Consider the following 22,745-nt stretch of genomic DNA (forward strand, 5'->3'; position numbering starts at 1 on the left):
TCGAACCAGACTGCCCTCAGACTGTCACTCTAACGACCCGTCGTCGTCCCATCTCTCCTCGAGGCACGATCTGCCCCAGCTCCCTTGCGAGCCCCGTCGCAACGCCGAGTTGCGAGACTGAGCACGACTCGAACCAGACTGCACTCAGACTGTCACTTTAACGACCCCTCGTCGTCCCATCTCTCCTCGAGGCACGATCTGCCCCAGCTCCCTTGCGAGCCCCGTCGCAACGCCGCGTCGCAAGCCGAGTTGCAAGACTGAGCGCGACTCGAACCAGACTGCCCTCAGACTGTCACTCTAACGACCCCTCCTCGTTCCATCTCTCTTCGAGGCACGACGCGCCCCAGCTCCCTTGCGAGCCCCGTCGCAACGCCGCGTCGCAAGCCGAGTTGCAAGACTGAGCGCGACTCGAACCAGACTGCCCTCAGACTGTCACTCTAACGACCCGTCGTCGTCCCATCTCTCCTCGAGGCACGATCTGCCCCAGCTCCCTTGCGAGCCCCGTCGCAACGCCGAGTTGCGAGACTGAGCACGACTCGAACCAGACTGCACTCAGACTGTCACTCTAACGACCCCTCGTCGTCCAATCTCTCCTCGAGGCACGATCTGCCCCAGCTCCCTTGCGAGCCCCGTCGCAACGCCGCGTCGCAAGCCGAGTTGCAAGACTGAGCGCGACTCGAACCAGACTGCTCATTCGTGATGTGCGCTTGTGCTTAAAACTCAAAACGTGAACACCCTCTCCTCTCTGCGCGTCTCTTGGTGACCCAGAGCGTGCTGTTTTACGTCAAGCCCATGTCTGTTTGTGTTTACAACCCAAAACGTAAAACAACCTCTCCTCTCTGCGAGAGGAAAACAAACAACAAGAGAACAGACGCCCTCTATGGGGTTTATGGTTGTCATCTGTTTTCGCGCCGACTCCGGGGAGACAAAGGTGGCTAAGGAGATGTTTGCAATACATTTATGTGGTCCTGTGTGTTACATTTATTCTTGATATTTCTTATGAGTTCCCTCAGTCTTAGTATATTGTGGTTATTATTCGGTCTATGTTTAATGAATATTCGTAATGATCCTCGTTACATCATTATTTTGAAGGCTTTGCCAAGTTTGGCTATGCGTTTGTTTCCAGGGATTGGTGTTATATTCTGAGTTATATTTTAATGTCCTGAGGTTAAGTGTAACTAAGTTTCCACTTAAGCTTTCTGGAATTCGTATTCTTTAGTTTTTGGTAAGGTCATGTAGATAGAAACATGCAATACAAAATAATATATATGCGGTGAATACGAGTAATATAAGGGAATATCTAATAACAAGCCCCTATTGTTTGCTGGTTAATTATTTTTGTTAAGTTTCTACTTTTCGTTAAGGAAAACGTTAAAGAAAACGCGAGTTTGCAATAGTTGTTTTTCTCTGCTCTGCACCTTATCTGTGCATCTCCAGACGTCTTGGGAAGGTTAGGCCATCGACCTTTTGTCCATCTAGATGTCTCTGACCTCTCTGTGCTCTGAAATCTTGTCACTTAATGGCCCTCCCCGTTTCACAGATTCCTGGTGTGCTTGTGAGGAGTAGAGGCTGTTTTCATTATTTAATTTAAAAAATATATATATGTAAACATTTTTTTTTTATTCTTAATATTAAAATTTTTTTTGAGAAAAGGGGCACAGATACAACAATGGCCAAGACCAAAGAGCTCTCCAAGGATGTCAGGGACAAGATTGTAGACCTACACAAGGCTGGAATGGGCTACAAGACCATCGCCAAGCAGCTTGGTGAGAAGGTGACAACAGTTGGTGCGATTATTCGCAAATGGAAGAAACACAAAATAACTGTCAATATCCCTCGGCCTGGGGCTCCATGCAAGATCTCACCTCGTGGAATTGCAATGATCATGAGAACGGTGAGGAATCAGCCCAGAACTACACGGGAGGATCTTGTCAATGATCTCAAGACAGCTGGGACCATAGTCACCAAGAAAACAGTTGGTAACACACTACGCCGTGAAGGACTGAAATCCTGCAGCGCCCGCAAGGTCCCCCTGCTCAAGAAAGCACATATACATGCCCGTCTGAAGTTTGCCAATGAACATCTGAATGATTCAGAGGACAACTGGGTGAAAGTGTTGTGGTCAGATGAGACAAAAATGGAGCTCTTTGGCATCAACTCAACTCGCCGTGTTTGGAGGAGGAGGAATGCTGCCTATGACCCCAAGAACACCATCCCCACCGTCAAACATGGAGGTGGAAACATTATGCTTTGGGGGTGTTTTTCTGCTAAGGGGACAAACTTCACCGCATCAAAGGGACGATGGGCAGGGCCATGTACCGTCAAATCTTGGGTGAGAATCTCCTTCCCTCAGCCAGGGCATTGAAAATGGGTCGTGGATGGGTATTCCAGCATGACAATGACTCAAAACACACGGCCAAGGCAACAAAGGAGTGGCTCAAGAAGAAGCACAGTAAGGTCTTGGATTGGCCTAGCCAGTCTCCAGACCTTAGTCCCATAGAAAATCTGTGGAGGGAGCTGAAGGTTCGAGTTGCCAAACGTCAGCCTCGAAACCTTAATGACTTGGAAAAGATCTGAAAAGAGGAGCGGGACAAAATCCCTCCTGAGATGTGTGCAAACCTGGTGGCCAACTACAAGAAACGTCCGACCTCTGTGATTGCCAACAAGAGTTGTACCACCAAGTACTAAGTCATGTTTTGCAGAGGGATCAAATACTTATTTCCCTCATTAAAATGCAAATCAATTTATAACATTTTTGACATACGTTTTTCTGGATTTTGTTGTTGTTATTATGTCTCTCACTGTTCAAATAAACATACCATTAACATTATAGACTGATCATTTCTTTGTCAGTGGGCAAACGTACAAAATCAGCAGGGGATCAAATACTTTTTTCCCTCACTGTACATGTTTCTGGTAAAATACCTTTTTATATGCCCTGAAAAATGTGTCCGTCAGATGGCAGTCTAACACTTTTAATTCTCAGGAATTTAATATAATGAAGTGATAAAATGTAAAATAAAGGTTTTATTCATCATTTGGCAACTGGGATAAGTTACAATGGACTTGCTGCACTCGAAAACCTGGTTTAATCGTGCGCAACGGAAACCCGGATTCAAGCCTAGGATCCTCACAGCCACAACCCATCCACCACCCATCCGCCTCCAACAAACACATGACAGTTTAACACGTAGACTTTCGGGACAAATATTATCCATAATGTTATTTGGGTTGGATCGCGTATATGTGTCGTTAAACCTGCCACCACCCGACACAGCCAATTAGTAAAGATTGCCACGTAAACAGAACATCCCAATTCGTTACTAGGACAGCACATGGGTGTGTTGGAGAGTAAAGCCACAACATTTACAATCTGAGTACGAGGTTTCGCCAGTAATTACAACGAGCATCATCAAGTGACAGCCAGATTTGTGGAGAATTCCTACTGTTTCGTTCTTAAATAGATGGACAGATGTGAAGTTGTCACTTGTGAACCCCTCACGTGCGAAGGCTAGAGGTGGGGGGGGGGGGGGGTTAAGTAATACATATAAATTACAATAGGTATCCAATATCTGTTGGGTTATTCATATGGTATTCAACGTACATTATGCATGCGCGTTGCTGTTTTTGTACATCACTTCGTTTGTGTGCACCTGTTATTGTCGACATATGGTGACCTGTATAGACATGCAGTTAAACAGTGTATTACTTGATGATTCCCTTCCAAGCAGCGCTCAGCCTGTAGCTATCCAAACGATTACATTTATTTTTATTTCTCTCAATTTTGGTAGATGCTCTAATTAGTCTTTGCCAAGAGTAACTAGTTTTTCACAGAACTTCAACATTATCAAAATCAATTGAGTGTCCTTGTTGGCATACGTGTTCTGCTACTGCCGACAGTTGTATTTGATAGTATTTCATATTCCTTTGGTGTTCTTTTAGTCTCGTGCTGATCATTCGTCCTGTCTGACCAACAAAGCATTTGCTAATTGGCTTTGTCGGATGATGGCGGGTTTAAAGACACATTTATATTGATGCGATCTAACCCAAAAAGACCTGTATTATAAACGCATCATAATCATGCATATGAATGGCAGATTTAGACAACTTTTACCTGCTACTAACTTCCTATATCAGCAAAACATTGTTTTCTAGATGATAATTTTTTGTGCGTTCATCAAGTTTTTTTTCCATATACCCAGTCAATTATACTGTACTCCATTTCCACTGGCACATCCTAGCTGAGCAAGCACACGGCCCTCATGGTACAGATTGTTTTCCACTGGGTATTGTGCCAACCAAAACCAAATCATTATGCGCTGCCCAAACAAGACGTGAATCTGGCTCAGACTAGGGGCGGGCTAATTTCACATTCATTGCATGTGATATCAGTTAGTACAGTGTGGGGTGCACCAGTGTCACTGCTTCATCTACATGTCACTCAACACGAGCATTGAGTGGAACATCAGCAGCACTTTCGGCGAGTGAAACAGAGAAACAACATAGCACCTCTTAAACGGTGCTGGTCTGGCTTTGCTCAATCCCGACGTGGCTCGGTTGCAGTGGAAAAAAGGTTTAGTATTTTCATATTCGTGGCCAGTGAACCTAATGCAAAATGTCTGGTTGTGCCATTTTTACCAAATAGCAATATTTCACACGGGTCAAAAATCCAAGCTCTTGCAGTTTTCTATATAGTGTTTTAATTTCACATCTGCTCATCGATACACAAACCTTGTTTTCAATCCTACCATAACTACAGTGTAAAAAATACGTAATATTATGACGCTATATACAATTAAGAAATATACATTGGAATGAAATATCCTTAATAGTAATAATACTATGTACAATAAAAAAGAAAGCATTTTTAAGTTGCGTATAATATAATTTCAAAAATAACATATGCCGTCGTACATTTTTTCTTGGTTTATACACCTGCATATCTACACAATTGTTTTTAAAAGTGAAATAATCTACATCTGCCCATAAAAAAAAAATCACCTCCAAGACAATTTTGGAAATTTCCTATTCCCATGATGGGGCCCAGGGCCAGCATGTTTATCGGATAACCACTCTTGACTTCCTACAAAGTGGTGCTCAACAACGGAGAGAAATGGCAAAAAACCATGGTGCATTATACATGTAAATTATTATGGGAATCAATAAGATCTACTGCCAGCTTATGGCCTCAAATGGAGATGAGCACTGCCCCACGCTCACTTAGTTCAGAAAGACACAATAACGCTTTATTAGAATTACTGTGACAAAAAATAACACTGGTAATTAAATGTACTCAAGGAAGCCTCACTTCATCTAGCCATCTAGCCAGATCTAGTGATAATTAGAGACAGCATTCAGAATGCACTGTTCGGCCTCTGGGCTGAGCTGTCACATCGAAACATCATGCAGGAAGAAACTCATCACCCCATCCACAAGGAGCAGTGGAGGCTTCGTCTTCGTAGGATATTTTTGGAGGTGTTTTACAATATTAAAAACAAGTTGCTTAGATGTTTTGAATATACATTACTTTAAAATAAAAGTGTCTTTCCAAATATTTAGATAAATGGATAATTCAAGTAACTTTTTTTTTGGCATTTTGGATCAACTCGGATCTAATCAATTAAAATAGAATCTATATATTGGGTGCCTGGTTTGTTTCCCCAATGATAACCATGTTTAGACATGTCATTGGCTGATCAAAACCCTTCCTACACTGAAAAACACCAAAGCAAAATGAGCACAAATAATTCCACCTCTGGAAGATGACAAGCCACCGTTCGAAGGTCATGTGCTAAGAGAAAGCTGTATGATCCTCCCCCACCACCATCATCAAACTGCTGTGGAACTGGCACTGCCCACCGACGACTTGAGCCACAAACTGCCACCGTAAAGGAGCACAGCATTGCCTGAGGACTCCAGACTGACTGCCTCGTGAAGGACAAGTGTAGCTTGCCCATGATATTGCCCCTACCCCTGTGGGGTAGAACTTGGCCGTGAGTCCACACCGCGCCATCGCTGGTTCGCTCCGAATATGTCCTCGTGCAGGCGACCTTCCTTCTACAGGGTCAGAAAAGGGCGGATGGGGTCAGGAGAGGATGGATGGGACACAAAAATCAGGAGAGATTCTGGCTCTTATATACAAGTACATGCAGAGGATTCTAGGAAATGCATGACAGGATAGGGTAACAACTTGTAAGTTTGGAATACACTGGCAGGAAAGCATTACAGGTGTCATCTTTGAGTGCACATAGTGCTAATTCATGTACCCTAAGCACACATGACCAGTGGTTCAAGAGAGGCGGTATGCACCGGTAAGATAAAAACGAACAGTATGACATACCAGTCACAGAAACAAAGCATCTAGGAGGGAAAATAATAATTATTTTTCTTCTTTTTTTCTATCTACGTGGCTTTACCGAAAGACCCAAAGAATATGAATAGGGAAAATAATGTATTGTAATTGATATAGCGCTGAAAATACCCTGTGTTAACATGTAGGCTTTCGTGATCAATGTCATCCATAATATTAGCGAAACGTCGTACTCAGATTGTAAATGTTGTGGATTTTCTCTCAAACACACTGGTGTGCTGTACTAGTAACGAATTGGCATGTTCTGTTTACGTGACAAACCTTAGTAATTGGCTATATTATGGATTAAAATACACTCCCGCACCCCTAGCTTCACACGTGTATATGCAGTGCCTGCTGATGATGTGGTGCTTAAATGGGCATACACATGATCACACTTCCCACCACCGGCTGAGTACTCTGTATAATAAAAATATTAAATACAGGCAATCCTCAGTTTACATGCTTTTGTGGTACGCCATTTTGGAATAGTGCGCTTTGTATTTAGACCTTTTATTGACACATACGAGGTAATTTACAGAATAACGTCATCCGCAACGTGACATACGTCACCCTAGCCTGGCACTCAATGGCGTTGCCAGCAGCCAGTCCGGTACAATAACTAGAGTGCTACACTGTAAGAATCTCGCTGCGTGTTTACTACCGGCGCTCTTCCCTGTCTCCACAATGCAACTCCAGCATAGTTACAAGTGTAATGGACTAAATGGAGAAGAAACGTTACACAGAACTATTAAAGATGTATGAAATAGAAAGAACACAGGCGCTGAGAGGAATTAGAAAGCAAACAAGTTGTGAAGGTATAAATAAGAACACAGGTGGCCGGATGTCTAATATCCAGAGAGGAAGGGGCACAGGTGGTGAAGGGATAATTGATGAGAGGATACTGTAGCAAGAGAACACCAGAATAATTAAGACTGAGAGGGAGATATAAAAGGGGAACGTCACTGGCAATATACCTATATATGCTAGGATAATGTCGGCGATTATGCCTGCCAGTGTGAGTGAAATCCCCTAACCCACTCCTTTTCCATGATTTCTTATGGGAAAATTGTTTTTGACATACACGATTTTTAGATATACGTGTTTTTCCAGGGACGAATCTATCGCGTATGTCATGGATTGCCTGTTGCTGTATACATGCCTTTTCCAAAATATATATATTCAGAGTGATATTTGCCTGTTTCAATGTAATAGTTTTTTTCCTGTCTTTTCTCAACGCGTTCCGAGAGTTAAGGAACAATGAAAGGACAAACAGTGAGACTTAAAGTGCCAAGCCTACAGAATGTGGACTGATGAGAGTCTTGAGAAAGCCCTGGAATTCCCTTCTCAGGGAAAACAGCTACACACAGCAGGGACAACCAGTCAAAAGGGTAAGGGTGGGACAAAGCTCGTAGAGGAATAATTACAGAACCACAGGGAGAAAGAGGCCTCCACCAGACAACAGGATCCGGATAAGGGCGGTTAATCATTACAAGCCCAGTTTTGGGAAAGTTTAAAAGTTTACCAGTCGAGTCACAAGCATAGCCATACTCTCAAGATCATAATATCAAAAGATAACTTGAGAATAAGAAGTGTGCGTCTTTGGCGATACAGATGGGGAACAAAAGGTTAATAGGACCCTCGGAATATCCTTGGTAAGAATTACTGTACGCCACAAATCTTGGTTAACCATAAACCAAATAACAATAATGGAAGTATTAGACCTAAGATCACTCAGGAAAATACATAATACGAATTATGCCAACTCTCTGCGACCAAAATAATATTTATCCCAGGGGTTTAACCGACCGCCTTTGTCTTCCCAGTAGCTATCATAGCATGTGGTAGCCGGAAATTTTGTTATGCGGGCGGCGCCTCCCTCTGATATATCAAGTGCTGTGCGAGAGTTCTAACCGCGACGGGAGTGCTGCGAACGCTGCTCACAACGTGCACCAAATATGGCGGTGGTGAAGACACAGACACGTACACACCCGGGAAGCAGAATGTTCACGACCTCAAGGGAACAGCGGCACTTTTTTGAGAGGAAATCAAAAGGACAGCAAGTGACCAATGACGAGCCAAGGAGCTAAATCAAAGGATAATCCAAGCCTTTGTGAGAAGGAAGCAAGAGGCAGGAAAAATATCGAATGTGAGGAAGCCAAACCATACAAACTAGATCTGCTCCAGGCAGACTCCGAGACTTACCCTCGTAACTGACAATAGTAGGGAGCTCTGCTTTGACATACTCTACGCATCACGGGAAGGTTTTTTCCCTTCTATTTTATACGTGTCATTGGGGGAGTCACTGCAAAGCTAAGGCTTGCGCTTGTGGCATTGCGATACAATACGTGGTGGAGAGTACTGTGAACGAGATTGCTCCCCGGTGGCGAGGTTGCTTGATACAGCCTTCACACAAAATCATTGTGCAAAGATCGCTCCTATTGTCTTCTTCTTTCTTTTCTTTTTTTATATTTAAAAGTCTCCGCGCGCGCTTGCGAGGGATTTGGCTCTCAAACGGTGGGGTTGACGACGAAAAAAAATTGCCAGTCAGCACGCCCTAAGCCCCGCGGTGGGAATAGGATATTCCTTTTTCATGTCCGTCAACTTTAAATTCGTTAAATTAGCGTTTTTTGGCGATTGTTTTATGATCTTTTATTAGTTTACCTACTTTTAATTTATTTCCCTTCGCCTCGCGCTGGGTGACAACGCAGCCAGCTGCACTTGTGCACAATGCCCACTACGTTACCTCCTACCAATCCACACGCGCCATCGCCAAAGGTAAGTCGCACACTTTTGTATTATATGCATTTATATGAGATGTAAGTCGCACAAATTAGTCTTATAAGCATTTATCTTATTACACTTTGCACTGCTCACATGGGTTGCCCCTAGCAACGCACACACGATGCTCTGCTGTAATCATAGCAGCTACCACCACAGTATGCACTGCTGTAGTGAAAGCAGGTACCACCACATTCAGTATGCACTGCTGTTGTTAAACCATGTACCACCACAGTATGCACTGGTGTTATCAGAGCAGATACCACCACAGTCAGTATGCACAATTGTACTGAGAGCAGGTTGCACCACAGTATGCACTGCTGTAATAATAGCAGATACCACCACATTCAGTATGCACTGCTGTAGCTAAAGCAGGTACCACCACAGTATGCACTGTTGTTATCATAACAGGTACCACCACAGTCAGTATGCACTGCTGTACTGATAGCAGGTACCACCACATTCAGTATGCACTGCTGTAGCTAAAGCAGGTAGCACCACAGTATGCACTGCTGTTATCATAACAGGTACCACCCCAGTCAGTATGCCTGCTGTACTGATAGCAGGTACCATCCACTTATGTATGCACTGCTGAAGTGAAAGCATGTACCACCACAGTCAGTATGCACTGCTCTGGTGATACCAGGCACCTCCACTGTCAGTATGTACTGCCTTTGTGATAGCAGGTTACAACACAGTCACTAGGTACTGCTGTAGTGATACCAGGTACCACCACAGTCCGTGTGCACTGCTGTAGTGAAAGCAGGTACCACCACAGTCGGTATGCACTGCTGTAGTGATAGTGCATACCGTCGATGTGTGTGTGCGTAAGTCGATGTGTGTGTGTTAGTCAATGTGTGTGCATGCTGTGCGTGTGTAGACAACTACTATTTTTAAATGAAGTTAATTATTTTCACAATAATAATGGCTGCGTCTAAGTCCATGTGTGCGTGTGAGTCGATGTGCGTGTCTGCGGCGATGTGTGTGTGTAAGTCGATGTGTCTGTGTGTGAGTCAATGTGTGTGAGTCCATTTGTCTGTGTATCAGAGTCGATGTGTTTGTGTGTGTGAGTCGATATGTCTGTGTGTTTGTGTCAATCGGTGTGCGTGTGTGTTAGTCGCTGTGTGTGTGTCGCTCCATGTCAGTCAGTGTAAGTCCATTTATTTCTGTGTGTGTGTTTTGGTCCATGTGTGCATGTGAGTCCATGGGTATGTGTGTGCGTAATTCTACGTGTGTGTGTCAGTCCATGCGTGTGTGGCTCTGTGCATGTGTGAGTCAGTCGACCCGTGGCACCTGGGTCTGCCCCGTGACCTCCTGCCAGCGGGTGTTCGACACTTCACATGGCCTCAAGGTGCACATGGCCTGGCACAAGCGTCGTGGTGACGTCACCACCACTTAGTGGCGAATGGCGGTTGTTGTGTTAGTCCATGGATGTTTGTGTGGGAGTCTATGTGTGTCAGTCGATGTGTGTACGGCAATATGTGTATGAGAGTCCATGTGTGTGTGTGCATCGATATGTGTGTGTGTAAGTTTATATGTGTGTCTTTATAAGTCCATAAGTGTGTTTGTGTAGCTCAATGTGTGTGTGAGTCTATATACCATCGGACACTCCACCCCCACAACTTCCAATTGGTGATGGGGCAGTTGTGGAGAGAGTGGAGAGTTTCCCATACCTTGGCAGTGTGCTAATGACCAGCTCCGGTTTAACAGCAGAGGTCTCACTCCAAATCAGTCGAGCCGCATTATCTTTCATCGGTTGCGTAACGCTGTGTGGAAACTACCTGGTCTATCACTCCGCAAGAAGCTTTAGGTCTTCTCGGCCACGGCCATTCCCTCCCTTCTCTACGCTTGTAAAACTTTGACCCCCATAATGGAACATCTTCGCCGGTTAGAACCATTTTGGATGGCCTGCCTACGATCCATCCTGGGTTTAACCAGGCTGGATTGTATGAGGAGCTCACAAATCCTTGAAAGATGTGGACAAAGTCCCATCGTTGAGCTCCTCCGGCAGGCAAGGCTGAGTCATGTAGCCCGCATGCCCAGCCACCGCATGCCCAAACAGCTTTTGTTCGGCCGGATCGAGGAGGCTAAATGGGCGAGGCACGGACCTAGAGAAGAGATGGAGTGATGTGGTACAGGAGGACGTGGAGCTGAGTGGACTTGCCGATGACTGGAGCCAGCCGTGTCAAGATCGGACTCTGTGGAGGAGGCTCGTGAAGGACGCTACTGGGCAGTTGGAGGCAGTCGCCCTCCAACAACAACGGAGGGCGGAGGAGTGACGCTCACAACGAGGGGAGCGCCAGGTGGCTAAAGCACAGCAAGTTGCCACAGTAGGGGGCACAGGTAGTGCATCAGCCAGTCGTCTCAGTCAGTCGACCTGTGCCATCTGGGTCTGCCCCGTGACCTCCTGCCAGCGGGCGTTCGACACTTTACGTGGTGTCAATGTGCACATAGCCTGCCACAAGCGTTGTGATGATGTCACCGCCACTTAGTGGCTAATGGCGGTTGTTGTTGTTGTTCAGTTTATGTATGTATGTGTGAGTAAGTCTATATGTGTGTGTGTAAGTCGATTTGTGTGTGTAACTACATGTGTGTGTCTAAAGTCGATGTCTGTGTGTGTGAGTCCATATGTGTATGTGTGTGTGCGTGTAAGTCCATGTGTTTCTATGTGTGTGGGTTGATGTCTGTGTGTAAGTCCATGTGTGTGTCTGTCTTTTTCGCCCAGGCAATGCCGGGTACTTACTGCTAGTGCTCCGATAAAAGTCAACCTCTCCGAGAGGAGACCTGAAGCAACCACCATTCATGAGTGTGCCCAGTACCTCGCCAAACCACAGGCGAAGGACAGTTGAGGGTCGGATCAGAGACTGACGCGGAACCAGAGAACCGGATCTGGAGCGTGTTCACCGAGCAGAGTATGAGACATGCAGGCAACTGCACGGCAGCTAAAGTTTAACTTGGTTAATTACATCCTTCCAAGAATGGGGAGGGCGTTGGGAGGCAACGCATGGAGCTCAAACTGAAGCCTTGTGATGCAGGGGGCGGAAGTAGATAAGAAAGACTACTTGTGTTGTGGTTATTGCAAACATGATGCCTTGAATAAAGGTGTCAGTTTTGTACCAGTTTAAAAGGGTAAAAACCTACTACTATATTTTGCCACTGGTAAAAGAGATCTCATAGTGTAAATGCTTACCCCGAGCGCTCAATACTCTGATATTGCACTGTGTTTGAGTTGTACGCCTTCTGGTGTCATCTGGTCCAACACCAATGGGGACTAGGCTCTAAAGAAAGCCATCTCGGGTGTGGTCCAATCAACTTCAAGGACAGTGCATATTATTATCAATATCAGAGTTGCTTCTTTATGTTTGCTTTTTTGACTACTTGTGTTGTGGTTATTGCAAACATGATGCCTTGAATAAAGGTGTCAGTTTTGTACCAGTTTAAAAGGGTAAAAACCTACTACTAGATAAGAAAGCTAAGATTAAGCAGCCTTTTGTTATGCTGCGGGGGGGGGGGGGGAAGTAGAAATGCGCAAGATGAACACTAACGTGTGGTAATGGTGATGGTAGTGTGTGAAGCTGGGGGTAACAGACTGGGAATACGGATATGATTATGAAAATAAATCTAAACTGGCTGTCTAGCAGTAAACTGCACGGCAACTAAAGTTTAACTTGGTTAATTACATCCTTCAAATGATTGCTCAATTTGAATCCCTCATCTCAGTTGAAGTTATGTCTATGTTTGTATATCTGGAAAATTAGAAAGGCGCAAGCTAAACTTGCATGCTCGAAATAACGTGTGACAATGGTGATGGTAGTGTGTAAAGCTGGGAGTAGAAGACTGGGGATATTGAAGGATGTAATTAACCAAGTGAAACTTTAGCTGCCGTGCAGCTTACTGCTAGACAGCCAGTTTATATTTATTTTCATATTCATATCCAAAACCAAAGAGTATAAATCCTTGCAGTCATGAAAGCTTAAAATCTACAATTAATGCAGGCAACTGCCGGATAACTCTCGAGAAGAGGGGGGAAGACACGATGGGCGTTGTCTTTCCCAGCCGCTCCTCAGTTTGCAAGGGTCAACCGTGCCTGGTGCCAAGGGGGTGACGCGCTGCCGCCCGGCGGACGATCTGCGAGCACTATCTGGCGACGTGGCCACCATGCACACCGCTGCAGAATGAGCCTGGCCCATCGACCCCTGCCAGCACGGGCGCCGCAGCCAGCGGTGAGCCGCCAGCGTGCCGACTCGACAGTCACTCCAACTGTGGACGGAGTCGAACGGGCGCGCAGCCCGAGTGGTCACACGCCATGTGCCGACACACACCCGTCGACCCAACGCCCCCTGCTGGGGACCTGAGGTATTTTCGGTACAAGGGAACACGCGACACAAGCCGCCCATTGCTCTCTCGAGCCCAGAGCCACAGTTGGTAACGTGATCCATGTGCAGAGATCGTACGTGGACAAACTCAAACCATACTACCCGATATACTGTAATGATTGGACCTCGTGGTGACTGCCCTTCCAACACATACACACACGACGCGCAAATCGGTATGAATAATGTTGTTCCGCAGTGTTTTGTTTCACATAGGGTTGCCATTCGAAGGTGGTGTGTTAAGTATTAACCGGACGTTGAGAAGCATTGTTCTGTCCCTTAACTTGCATGAATACGGTCGTTAGAAGTATTTAATTGTTTGTTTCTTGTAATCGCATAATCCTACCAATGAATTCATTGATGTCCTACTAGTCAATTGATAAGCATCTATTTTCTGAATCTATACACTCGCATGAATACGATTGTTTTGAGATATTGCTTTTAATCGCATAATCTTACCAGTGAATTTGTTTTGCCATCGGGCACACATTTCTTTAGCATGTTTCTGTATGAATTTTGCCATGAGAAGTTAGCCGATCGTTCTGTTGCCCTATTCAACAACGCAACCATAAGACTTGACCATTTATGTTTGTATTTGTACGAATCGAGGAGTACGATATTTGCATGAATACTGTTGTGGTAATTCTGATGATAAGACTGTTCGCATATTAGAGGTTTTTAGATATTAAATTCGCTTAACACAGAAATAGTCTGAGTGGTTCCTTCCTAGGTTCATGCATGCGTATCTTAATTGTAAGAACTGTATCATGCGGCGATATCTGAATCCTGAGACCGGACATTGGGCTATCATTTGTAGACAGGTAGCTTCTGAAAAAGAGCTAGATAGCTCAAGCGGGCGTTACCTGATAAAATAAAATACTAGTTTAGTAGTTTTCATGGCAAAACATTTGTTTAAGTTTTTCAATGCACACAATTTTATTTGCACGCAAAAGTTGAAAATAAATAATTATGACCCCAAAATTAATCACATTTGATGTGCTGAATAAAAGTGGGTGGTTTCCTTTCGATATGTTAAATTTTCTTCATGCAAGCCACTCAGTTTTTTTCAGCACATCCTGTGGGCTCAGACGCTATCATGTGAGGAATGCTCAGAAAGCAAGGGAACATTCTGGAAAGCACAGGAGAAACGTAAGGGGCAGTTACAACACCAGCTATGTGGTGTTTGTAACGCACTGCCATGTTGTAGGCTCAAGTGCTATGGTGTGCGGAACGTTCACGGATCGAGGGAACATGTGGAAGCACAAGTGGTGGTTCGGTTACCACACCAATCCTGTGGTGTGAGCAAAAAGTTCACACAATATTAGTGGCAAGTAGGGCAAACTCATTTTTACCCACACTCCACTCAATCAACCTGGCGCCAGAGCCATTAAAACTCACGCACAAGTGGCCTCTCAACCCAGACACACGGCAGCCCCTCACACGCCGACTTTCTGACACTCATAGCAGGTATGTGCTCATGCCAGCGGCCACCTGCAAAGTAGCCATTCCACTACATGGTCACCAAAACCCCCCAACCCATGCCATATCGCCGGCATTATTGTGCCAAGGTCGCACCATTGCCTGCCAATCCCCCTTCCCCTACCAATTGGGCTGGTACCCATTCTTCACCAGATTCAATCGGGCGCAGTGTTTTGAGCCCCTTTTCCCATGTTAACATAAACCAAGAGTTCCTTTACACTTTCATCACAATTTTTTTTCTCCAAAATATAAGTTACACATTAAATGTGATAAAATAACTATTATGTATTCTGCTTTTCATTGGGAATACTGGCATCTTTCTGAAACCACTTCAAACAACGCACACGCCTCAAACATTCACACATCCCCCCCCCCCCACCGTGCGTTCCCCGTGTCCTTGCCGGTCAAGCCGCTGGCGCTCACGTACCCGCAGGCGGCTCACGATCTGCCCGGCCTTCTCGAGTGAGATGTCTCCATGCCGGCTCAGCACCTGCTGCACCGTCTTGAGGACGTCGCCCGCCATGGTGACATCGCCGCACACGTACAGGTGCCCGCCCCTCTCCTGCAGCACCGAGAACACCTGCGCGTCCAAGCGCTCACGCAGGAGGTCCTGCACGTACATCTGGGGGGGGGGAGGGCGGGGGCAGTGTGGGGGGCACAGATGCAGCCCAAACATGAGACATCAGACACACCTAACCTCATCTAAGGCAGATGAGTGATGATGGTGATGGTGGTGAGGATAATGGTGCTCACCTAGCAGGTGCTAGGCTCGCATGAGTGATGATGGTGGTGGTGATGATGGTGGTGCTCACCTTGGCGTGATGGACTCGCGTGAGTGATCGTGGTGATGCTGGTGATGGTGATGATGGTGGTGATGATAATGGTGCTCACCGTGGGGGTGCTGGGCTCGCGTGAGTGATGGTAGTGATGCTGGTGATGGTGGTTATGGTGGTAATGGTGATGGTGCTCACCTTGGGGGTGCTGGGCTCCCGTGAGTATGCCGTGTGCACCTCAGAGAAGATGCCCTTGCTGCGTGCGAGCTCCATCTCATCACGGTAGATGTCATCCACATATCTCTCCCGGCAACCAAAGAGCAGCATCATCCCGCACGGATGCACACCTGCACCACACAAACACACATACGTGGATTAGCGGTGGCTAGGGTTAAGTCATGGCTAAGTGGTGGTTGTGGTTGAGTAGTGGTTTTAGTTGAACTTTTGTTGTGGTCGAACAGTGCTTGTTTGATAATAATTGTGGCTGAGTAGTAGTGAAACTGTAGTTGTGCTTGAGTAGTGATTGCGGTTGAACTTTAGTTGTGGTTGAATAATGGTTAAGGTTATAGTTGAGTAGTGGTGGGGTTGTGGTTGAGCAGTAGTTGTAGTTGAGTAGTGGTAAAGTTTTTTTGTGGTCGAACCTTGTGGTTGCGGTTGAACTATAGTTGTGGTTGAGTTGTGGTTGAACTATAGCTGTGCTTGAGTAATGGTTGAGTCGTGGTTGAGTAGTGGTTGTGGTTGAACCGTAGTTGTGGCTGACTAGTGGTTGAACCGTAGTCATGGTTGAGTAGTAGTTGAGTTGTGCTTGAACCGTAGTTGTGGTGTGGTTGTGGTTGAACCGTAGTTGTGGTTGAACTGTAGTTGTGGTTGCATTGTGGTTGTGGTTGCATTGTGGTTGCATTGTGGTTGTGGTTGGACCGTAGTTGTGGTTGCGTGTGATAGCACCTCGGTGCTCGATGTCGTGGAGCCGTTCCTGCCAGAACCCGCGGAACGGAGCGATGCCCGTGCCGGGACCAATCAGGATGCAGGGCAGGCTGGGGTTAGAGGGCAGACGGAACCCCGGGGCCCTGCCATGACAAAAACCGCCACCACGATCATCATATACTAAATAACTGCAATGATTGACAACACTCTATCACAACAACGCGCATTTATATTGCGCCCAGAAAGTAACACACGTCTCACAGTGCAGTTTCATAGCCTTGGGCAGCTTTCTAAATCATAACTGGCACAACAACGTGCAATCAGCCAACATTCCAGGCAATTGTCACGAATAATGAGGGCTACTGATGAGTCAGTTAGAGCCATCAGTTTCCAATTCATTCAAGCTAAAACACAACCCTTAACCCATGGGTTTATTTAACAGCTTGGCTAAATTAAAGATACTTACTGATGATCAAATAATACCAATATGCTCTACATTTATTCTAATCTCAAAAACGAATCAGTAGCGAGCATGAATAGTGCTTGGATTTATAACCATAATGCCTTATGTGTTATAGGCTGCAGGGGTTTGTGGTGGGCAGCAAAGGATAGTGCAGCAATATCCACTGTTGTTCTCTACATCTATGCTCCCACATCTATACTCCCTGACTTCGCCAGCCCATCCTGAGTAGTGTGATAAAGTCATGTCAAACACATCCCCATGACCGATATGGCATGGGGAGGCCTTTACCCAACAGTTTATACTGGTAGGAACGAAGTGGACCAGACCACCAATAGATTAATGTGTCCGTCCGTCCGTCCGACTGTCCGTCCGTCCGTCCGTGTATCAACATCGCCCCCTACTGCAAACACTTGGCATGACCCTACAAAAACCTTTAGACTCAGTGACGCTATCCTGGTAGCAACATCGCCCCCTACTGCAAACACTTGGCATGACACGTGTAACATTCCCTTATTCCCTGAGATAGCTTTTAATTAAAACTTTGAAATTAAATTAAAAAAACTCACAGCGCCCTAAAGCCTACAGCTAGGCCTAAAGCCTAGAACTAGGCCTGAAACTCTCCCTTCGTATCGTACCCCCGCGTGTGTGAAAGGGAGTTATGTTTAACAATGTTACATTCCCTCATGTTTTTAAATAGAAACATTTAAATTTAAAGCTTTTACATAAATCATTAAAACATTTAAATTAAAAATTAACTCACAGCGCCCTAAAGCCTACAGCTAGGCCTAAAGCCTAGAACTAGGCCTCAATCTCTCCCTTCGTATCGTCCGATTTGGTGTAGCAACATCGCCCCCTACTGCAAACACTTGGCAGGACCCTACAAAAACCTTTTGACTCAGTGGGGCTTTCCTGGCTTAACAAGTGTAATAATAAACTTCGCTTCAAATTTACTTTACTGAAACGCAGCACGTTTTTTTAACACAGAGACAAGATACATTTATTAACACAGAGACAAGATACATTTAATCGCCTTATTTGTGCACGAAAAGCACGGCGCGAGGCCTAGTGCGGCAGGCTTCGCGAGGCCTAGTGCGGCAGGCTTTGCGAGGCCTACTGCTGAAAAGGCTTCGCGAGGCCTACTGCAGAGAAGGCATCGCGAGGCCTACTGCAGAGAAGGCTTCGCGAGGCCTATTTCAGAGAAGGCTTCGCGAGGCCTACTGCAGGGAAGGCTTCGCGAGGCCTAGTGCAGAAGGCTTCGCGAGGCCTACTGCAGGAGGCTTCGCGAGGTCTAGTGCAGGAGGCTTCGCGAGGCCTACCGCGACAGGCTTCGCGAGGCCGTCCGTCTGTCTGACAAGATGGCCGCCCGCTCCCCCTGCGATCCGTGAACTAAATGAACTAAACAAGATGGCCATCGCATCCGGCGCAACCAATGACATCGCCTGTTGCAATCCTTGCTCTGTGGGCGCGCGAGTCAGTGGGGAGGGGGGTGTGGACGTCATCGCTCTGTGGGCGCGCGAGTCAGTGGGGAGGGGGGTGTTGACGTCATTGCTCTGTGTGCGCGCGAGTCAGTGGGGAGGGGGGTGTGGACGTCATCGCTCACCCCCCATGCACAAATCATTTTTTTTTAACTCCTCTATACCCGGTCGATATCCCTGTACCGGTATTAGTATTATTCCTACGAGCCCACCCCGCAGGGTCCTGTTTGACAAGATGGCTGTCAAAAAACTTATGAAAATGAGCAAATATCTTAAGTAGGTTTGCCCTGAAGAGGAGTCTTGAGACGAAGGCTAGTTGTCCTGGAGAGATGAAGGACTCGCGTTATTCAACACATTGTGTTTAATTAATTGTGTTGATGTCTGGCCAGCTCACGTGTGCGACAGTCCTGCCTGTGTGCATCGCCGGGCACTGTGACAGAGTTAATTAACTCCAAGACCTCTTCATATTAAACCCAAACCATTGCACAACCTCAAAGACTTAAAAATAATGGACATATATATAAATATTAAAAAGGACCAATTTATCCATTTTGGCAAAACTATGCATGTGAGAAATATATCAAAGGTTGCAGAATTTCAAAAGAGGCATTGACCTGGTGGGTGAGTGGCACTGTTACTGCAGATACAGAGGAAACTTGCTGTGCTCCTCGATGCATTTGAGATGCTCTCTGGCATGTCAATCTGTTCTGGTGTACAATTCAGTTGTCTGTGTGTGTGTGTCGAGATAGAGGTATGTGTGTATTTAAGATGTCCCGGTGTTTCAGGGTGTGCGTCATTGTGCTATTCGTTTGTGCGTTACTACATTACACTATGACCGACAACCTGGTTACTATTCCCACTCAAAATAAGTGGCAAGTGGAATTAGAACTTCTCAGGTGCATTCCCAAGGTCGACTAGCCTTCAAACTTAGTACTTGGTGCAATGTGTATACATCAATATTGGCTAGAAAAGGGGAGCCATGTGTGTAGCTGACCACAGCCTTTATTAGTTGCTTGTTCACAACACTTTCACCATCAGTCTGTTACGGATATACGGGGGGGTCTTTAAATTATGGTATAGGGTTCATGTGGAGTGGAAGATGCCTTCACAAGGCCCACTCTGTTAAGTGCTAAATCACTATGCATGCCTTCAACATGGCAACCGAACATCGATCTCAATGTGTGTGTGTCCATGTCACCAAATGTGTGTCTGTGTCCGTGTCACCAAGTGTTTGTGTGGCAGCTCACGGGCGCACGAAGCAGGGCACACTGTGCCCGGGCTCGATGTGGCTGAGCCAGGACGAGCAGACGCCATGGTGCAGGGGCCCATGTCCCCCTGCTCAGAGAACATAGGGGTCACAGGGTCACGGGACGGGGAGAGGGGGGGCAACCATCATTGTCAACGCATCACAATCAGACCGATAGTATCGTACACTCGCACACCTGCATCAGCAGAAACAACAGCAATAACAGCAACAGCTTCTGTATGAATCCATTGTAATTACTTGGCGTGGAGTCACACATGACGCGCAGGTGTGAGACGCGGCAATGCAACTGTAAGACAATAGCATGTGTACTTAACACGTGATAAAAATTAAGCACAGCCCTTTGTCAATCCACTGCTTGATGAAGGCCTTCCTACACCGTGTCAGTTTCATGGGGGTCGTTTTTAACCATTATTCACCACGCTGGTCAATGCGGGTTGGTGAAGATGGGGACAGCCCAAAACCAGTTCAGAGACTACTCGCCATTAATATTAGCCATGGCTATGAATAACTTGCGTTACCGGTTTCATAGTGTGGTGAGCGAATAACCACTGTGACCACCGCTGCCCCCACCCCCTTTAAGATATGAACTCAGGAAGTTGCCAAGTGTTCAAAGACGCAGGCAGAATTCCAACGATGTAAACAGCAGATGGCTTGGCACACACAGGTGAGGTGCGCTGAAAGTTAGCAATCTGGGTTCATTGTGCTGCTTATATGCACGCTGATCGTTATCATTTCATAATTACTCACACATCTATTGTGTCTTACTGACATGAGCATTGAGTGACTTGAGTTATTACGCTATGAACATTCATTATCATCAGCAGCAGCAATAATAGCATTCATTATTATCACCAAGACAATCACCTTCAAGAGTAGCAACATCCATCATCATTATCAGTGACATTTACAGTTTTCTACTGAGTGCATCTTACAGTGCAAATTATTAACTTATTAAAATTCTGCACTTAAAGTGGGTAGAGGGCTATTACCGTGCAAGAACACACTCAGCTCCCAACCTTTAAGAATTTGGGTTCAAATCGGGCTTGCAGCCGCCTGTAATTAAACAGGGTTCTCAAGTGTAGCAAGCTGGTGGTCTGTGCCTGGTCAATAATGACTAAAAATAAAACAAGGACAATGCCAACCACTGCTACACCACTGTTTACTGACAACAACAACCGCCATTCGCCACCAAGTGGCTGTCACGTCACCACAACGCTTGTGCCAGCCAGGCTATGTGCACGTTGAGGCCACGTGAAGTGTCGAATGCCCGCTGGCAGGTCACGGGGCAGACCAAGGTGCCACGGGTCGACTGACTGAGATGACTGGCTGATGCACCACCTGTGCCCCCTACTGTGCCAACTTGCTGTGCTTTAGCCACCCGGCGCTCCGCTCGTTGTTGTGAGCGTCGCTCCTCCCCCCTCCGTTATTGTTGGAGGGCGACTGCCTCAAAATGCCCACTAGCGTCCTTCACGAGCCTCATCCACAGAGGCCGATCTTGACACCGCTGGTACCAGTCATCGGCAAGTCCACTCAGCTCCACATCCTCTTGTACCACATCACTCCATCTCTTTTCTAGCCCATGCCGCACCCGTTTAGCCTCCTCGATCCGGCCGAACAAAAGCTGTTTAGGTATGCGGTGGCTGAGCATGCGGGCTACACCTGTGCTCCCTACTGTGCCAACTTGCTGCGTTTTAGCCGCTCGGCACTCCGTTTTGCCCATCGCTGTTATTAGAGGGCGACTGCCTCCAACTGGCCAGTCACATATTTCACTAGCCTCCTCCATAGGAGCTGATCTTAATACTGCTGGTACCAGCCATCAGCAAATCCACTCAGCTCCATATCCTTCAATTCTATATCAGTTAATATATTCTCTAGTCCATGCCATGCTCGTTTAGCCCCTCTATCTGGCCAAACAGTAGCTGCTTGGCAATTCCATGGCTAGACATGCGGGCCACGTACCCCAGCCAAAGCAGCCTCGCTTGCTGGAGGTACTCACCGATGGGACAGTGTCCAGATCTTTGAAAAATCTGTGATTTCCTCACATAATCCAACCTAGTTAAACAAAGGATGAATATTAGGTAGGCCAGCCTTAATGTTTCATATTGGCCCAAATGTTCCTTCAGAGGGGTCCAGGTTTTGCATAAAGAAAGAAGGGAATAACTGTGGCTGAGAAGACCTGGACCTTTGTGTGGAGCTACACACAGTGAAGTGAGACCTCTGCTGCCAAACTGGAACTGATCATAAGCACACTGCCCAGGTTTGGAAACTCCTCCGCTCTCTTCACAACTGCCCCATTAATTATGAGGAGTTTAAATTGCGGTGTGTTTGATGGCACAAAATACCAAGGCAGATGTTGTGTTTTTGTGGGGATGATGGTAAGGCCCCACCTCTTTGTGGCATGTACCAGGCTCAGCAGCAGAGTCTCCAACTCCTCAAAGTGAGCAGAAGTTACCAGATCATCAGCATACATAGATCATCAGCATAAATAACATGGTTATGTATACAGCAAAAAAGCACACACATATTTACAAGCACACACACATGAAGATAGTGGCGACATGGCCTAGCGATAGCGCGTTCGTCGCTTGTTGCAGAAGTTCACAGTTCAAATCCAGTTGCTGCCCTAGTTAATACTGTGGTGTGTATTAGTTAAAAAAAAATTACGTGCCGGCTGCTTCATAGTGGATGTTCATGATCCTGTGACATCATTTGCAAGATTAGGTCATTGTGTGCCAGTATCATGGTCTCAATTTGGCAATTTAAAATAAATACATGTATCTGCATAGCTATCATTCCCCTAACTGCAAAAACTTGGCAGGACCCTCCTGAAAAAAGTCATGAGACTCAGTGAGGCTTTCCTG

General features: G+C 46.1%; 1 protein-coding gene across 2 annotated transcripts in view; it reads right to left on the reverse strand.

Moving 5' to 3' along the window:
• Nucleotides 1-4,683: 4,683 nt before the first annotated feature.
• LOC133348734 (nitric oxide synthase 1-like) overlaps nt 4,684-22,745 on the reverse strand; it is a 57,049-nt gene continuing 38,987 nt past the window's right edge. For both annotated transcript variants that reach the window (XM_061561670.1, XM_061561671.1), the window contains 5 exons: nt 19,865-19,952; nt 16,701-16,822; nt 15,954-16,102; nt 15,410-15,604; nt 4,684-6,057 (listed from right to left, as the gene is read on the reverse strand). In XM_061561670.1, the coding sequence (XP_061417654.1) occupies nt 5,968-6,057; nt 15,410-15,604; nt 15,954-16,102; nt 16,701-16,822; nt 19,865-19,952 (644 nt within the window). In that variant the 3' untranslated portion in view covers nt 4,684-5,967. The remainder of the gene's footprint in view (nt 6,058-15,409; nt 15,605-15,953; nt 16,103-16,700; nt 16,823-19,864; nt 19,953-22,745) is intronic.

The sequence above is a fragment of the Lethenteron reissneri genome, chromosome 28, assembly GCF_015708825.2.
Source record: "Lethenteron reissneri isolate LAM-NWPU_2019-01 chromosome 28, ASM1570882v1, whole genome shotgun sequence".
Lineage (NCBI taxonomy): Eukaryota > Metazoa > Chordata > Hyperoartia > Petromyzontiformes > Petromyzontidae > Lethenteron > Lethenteron reissneri.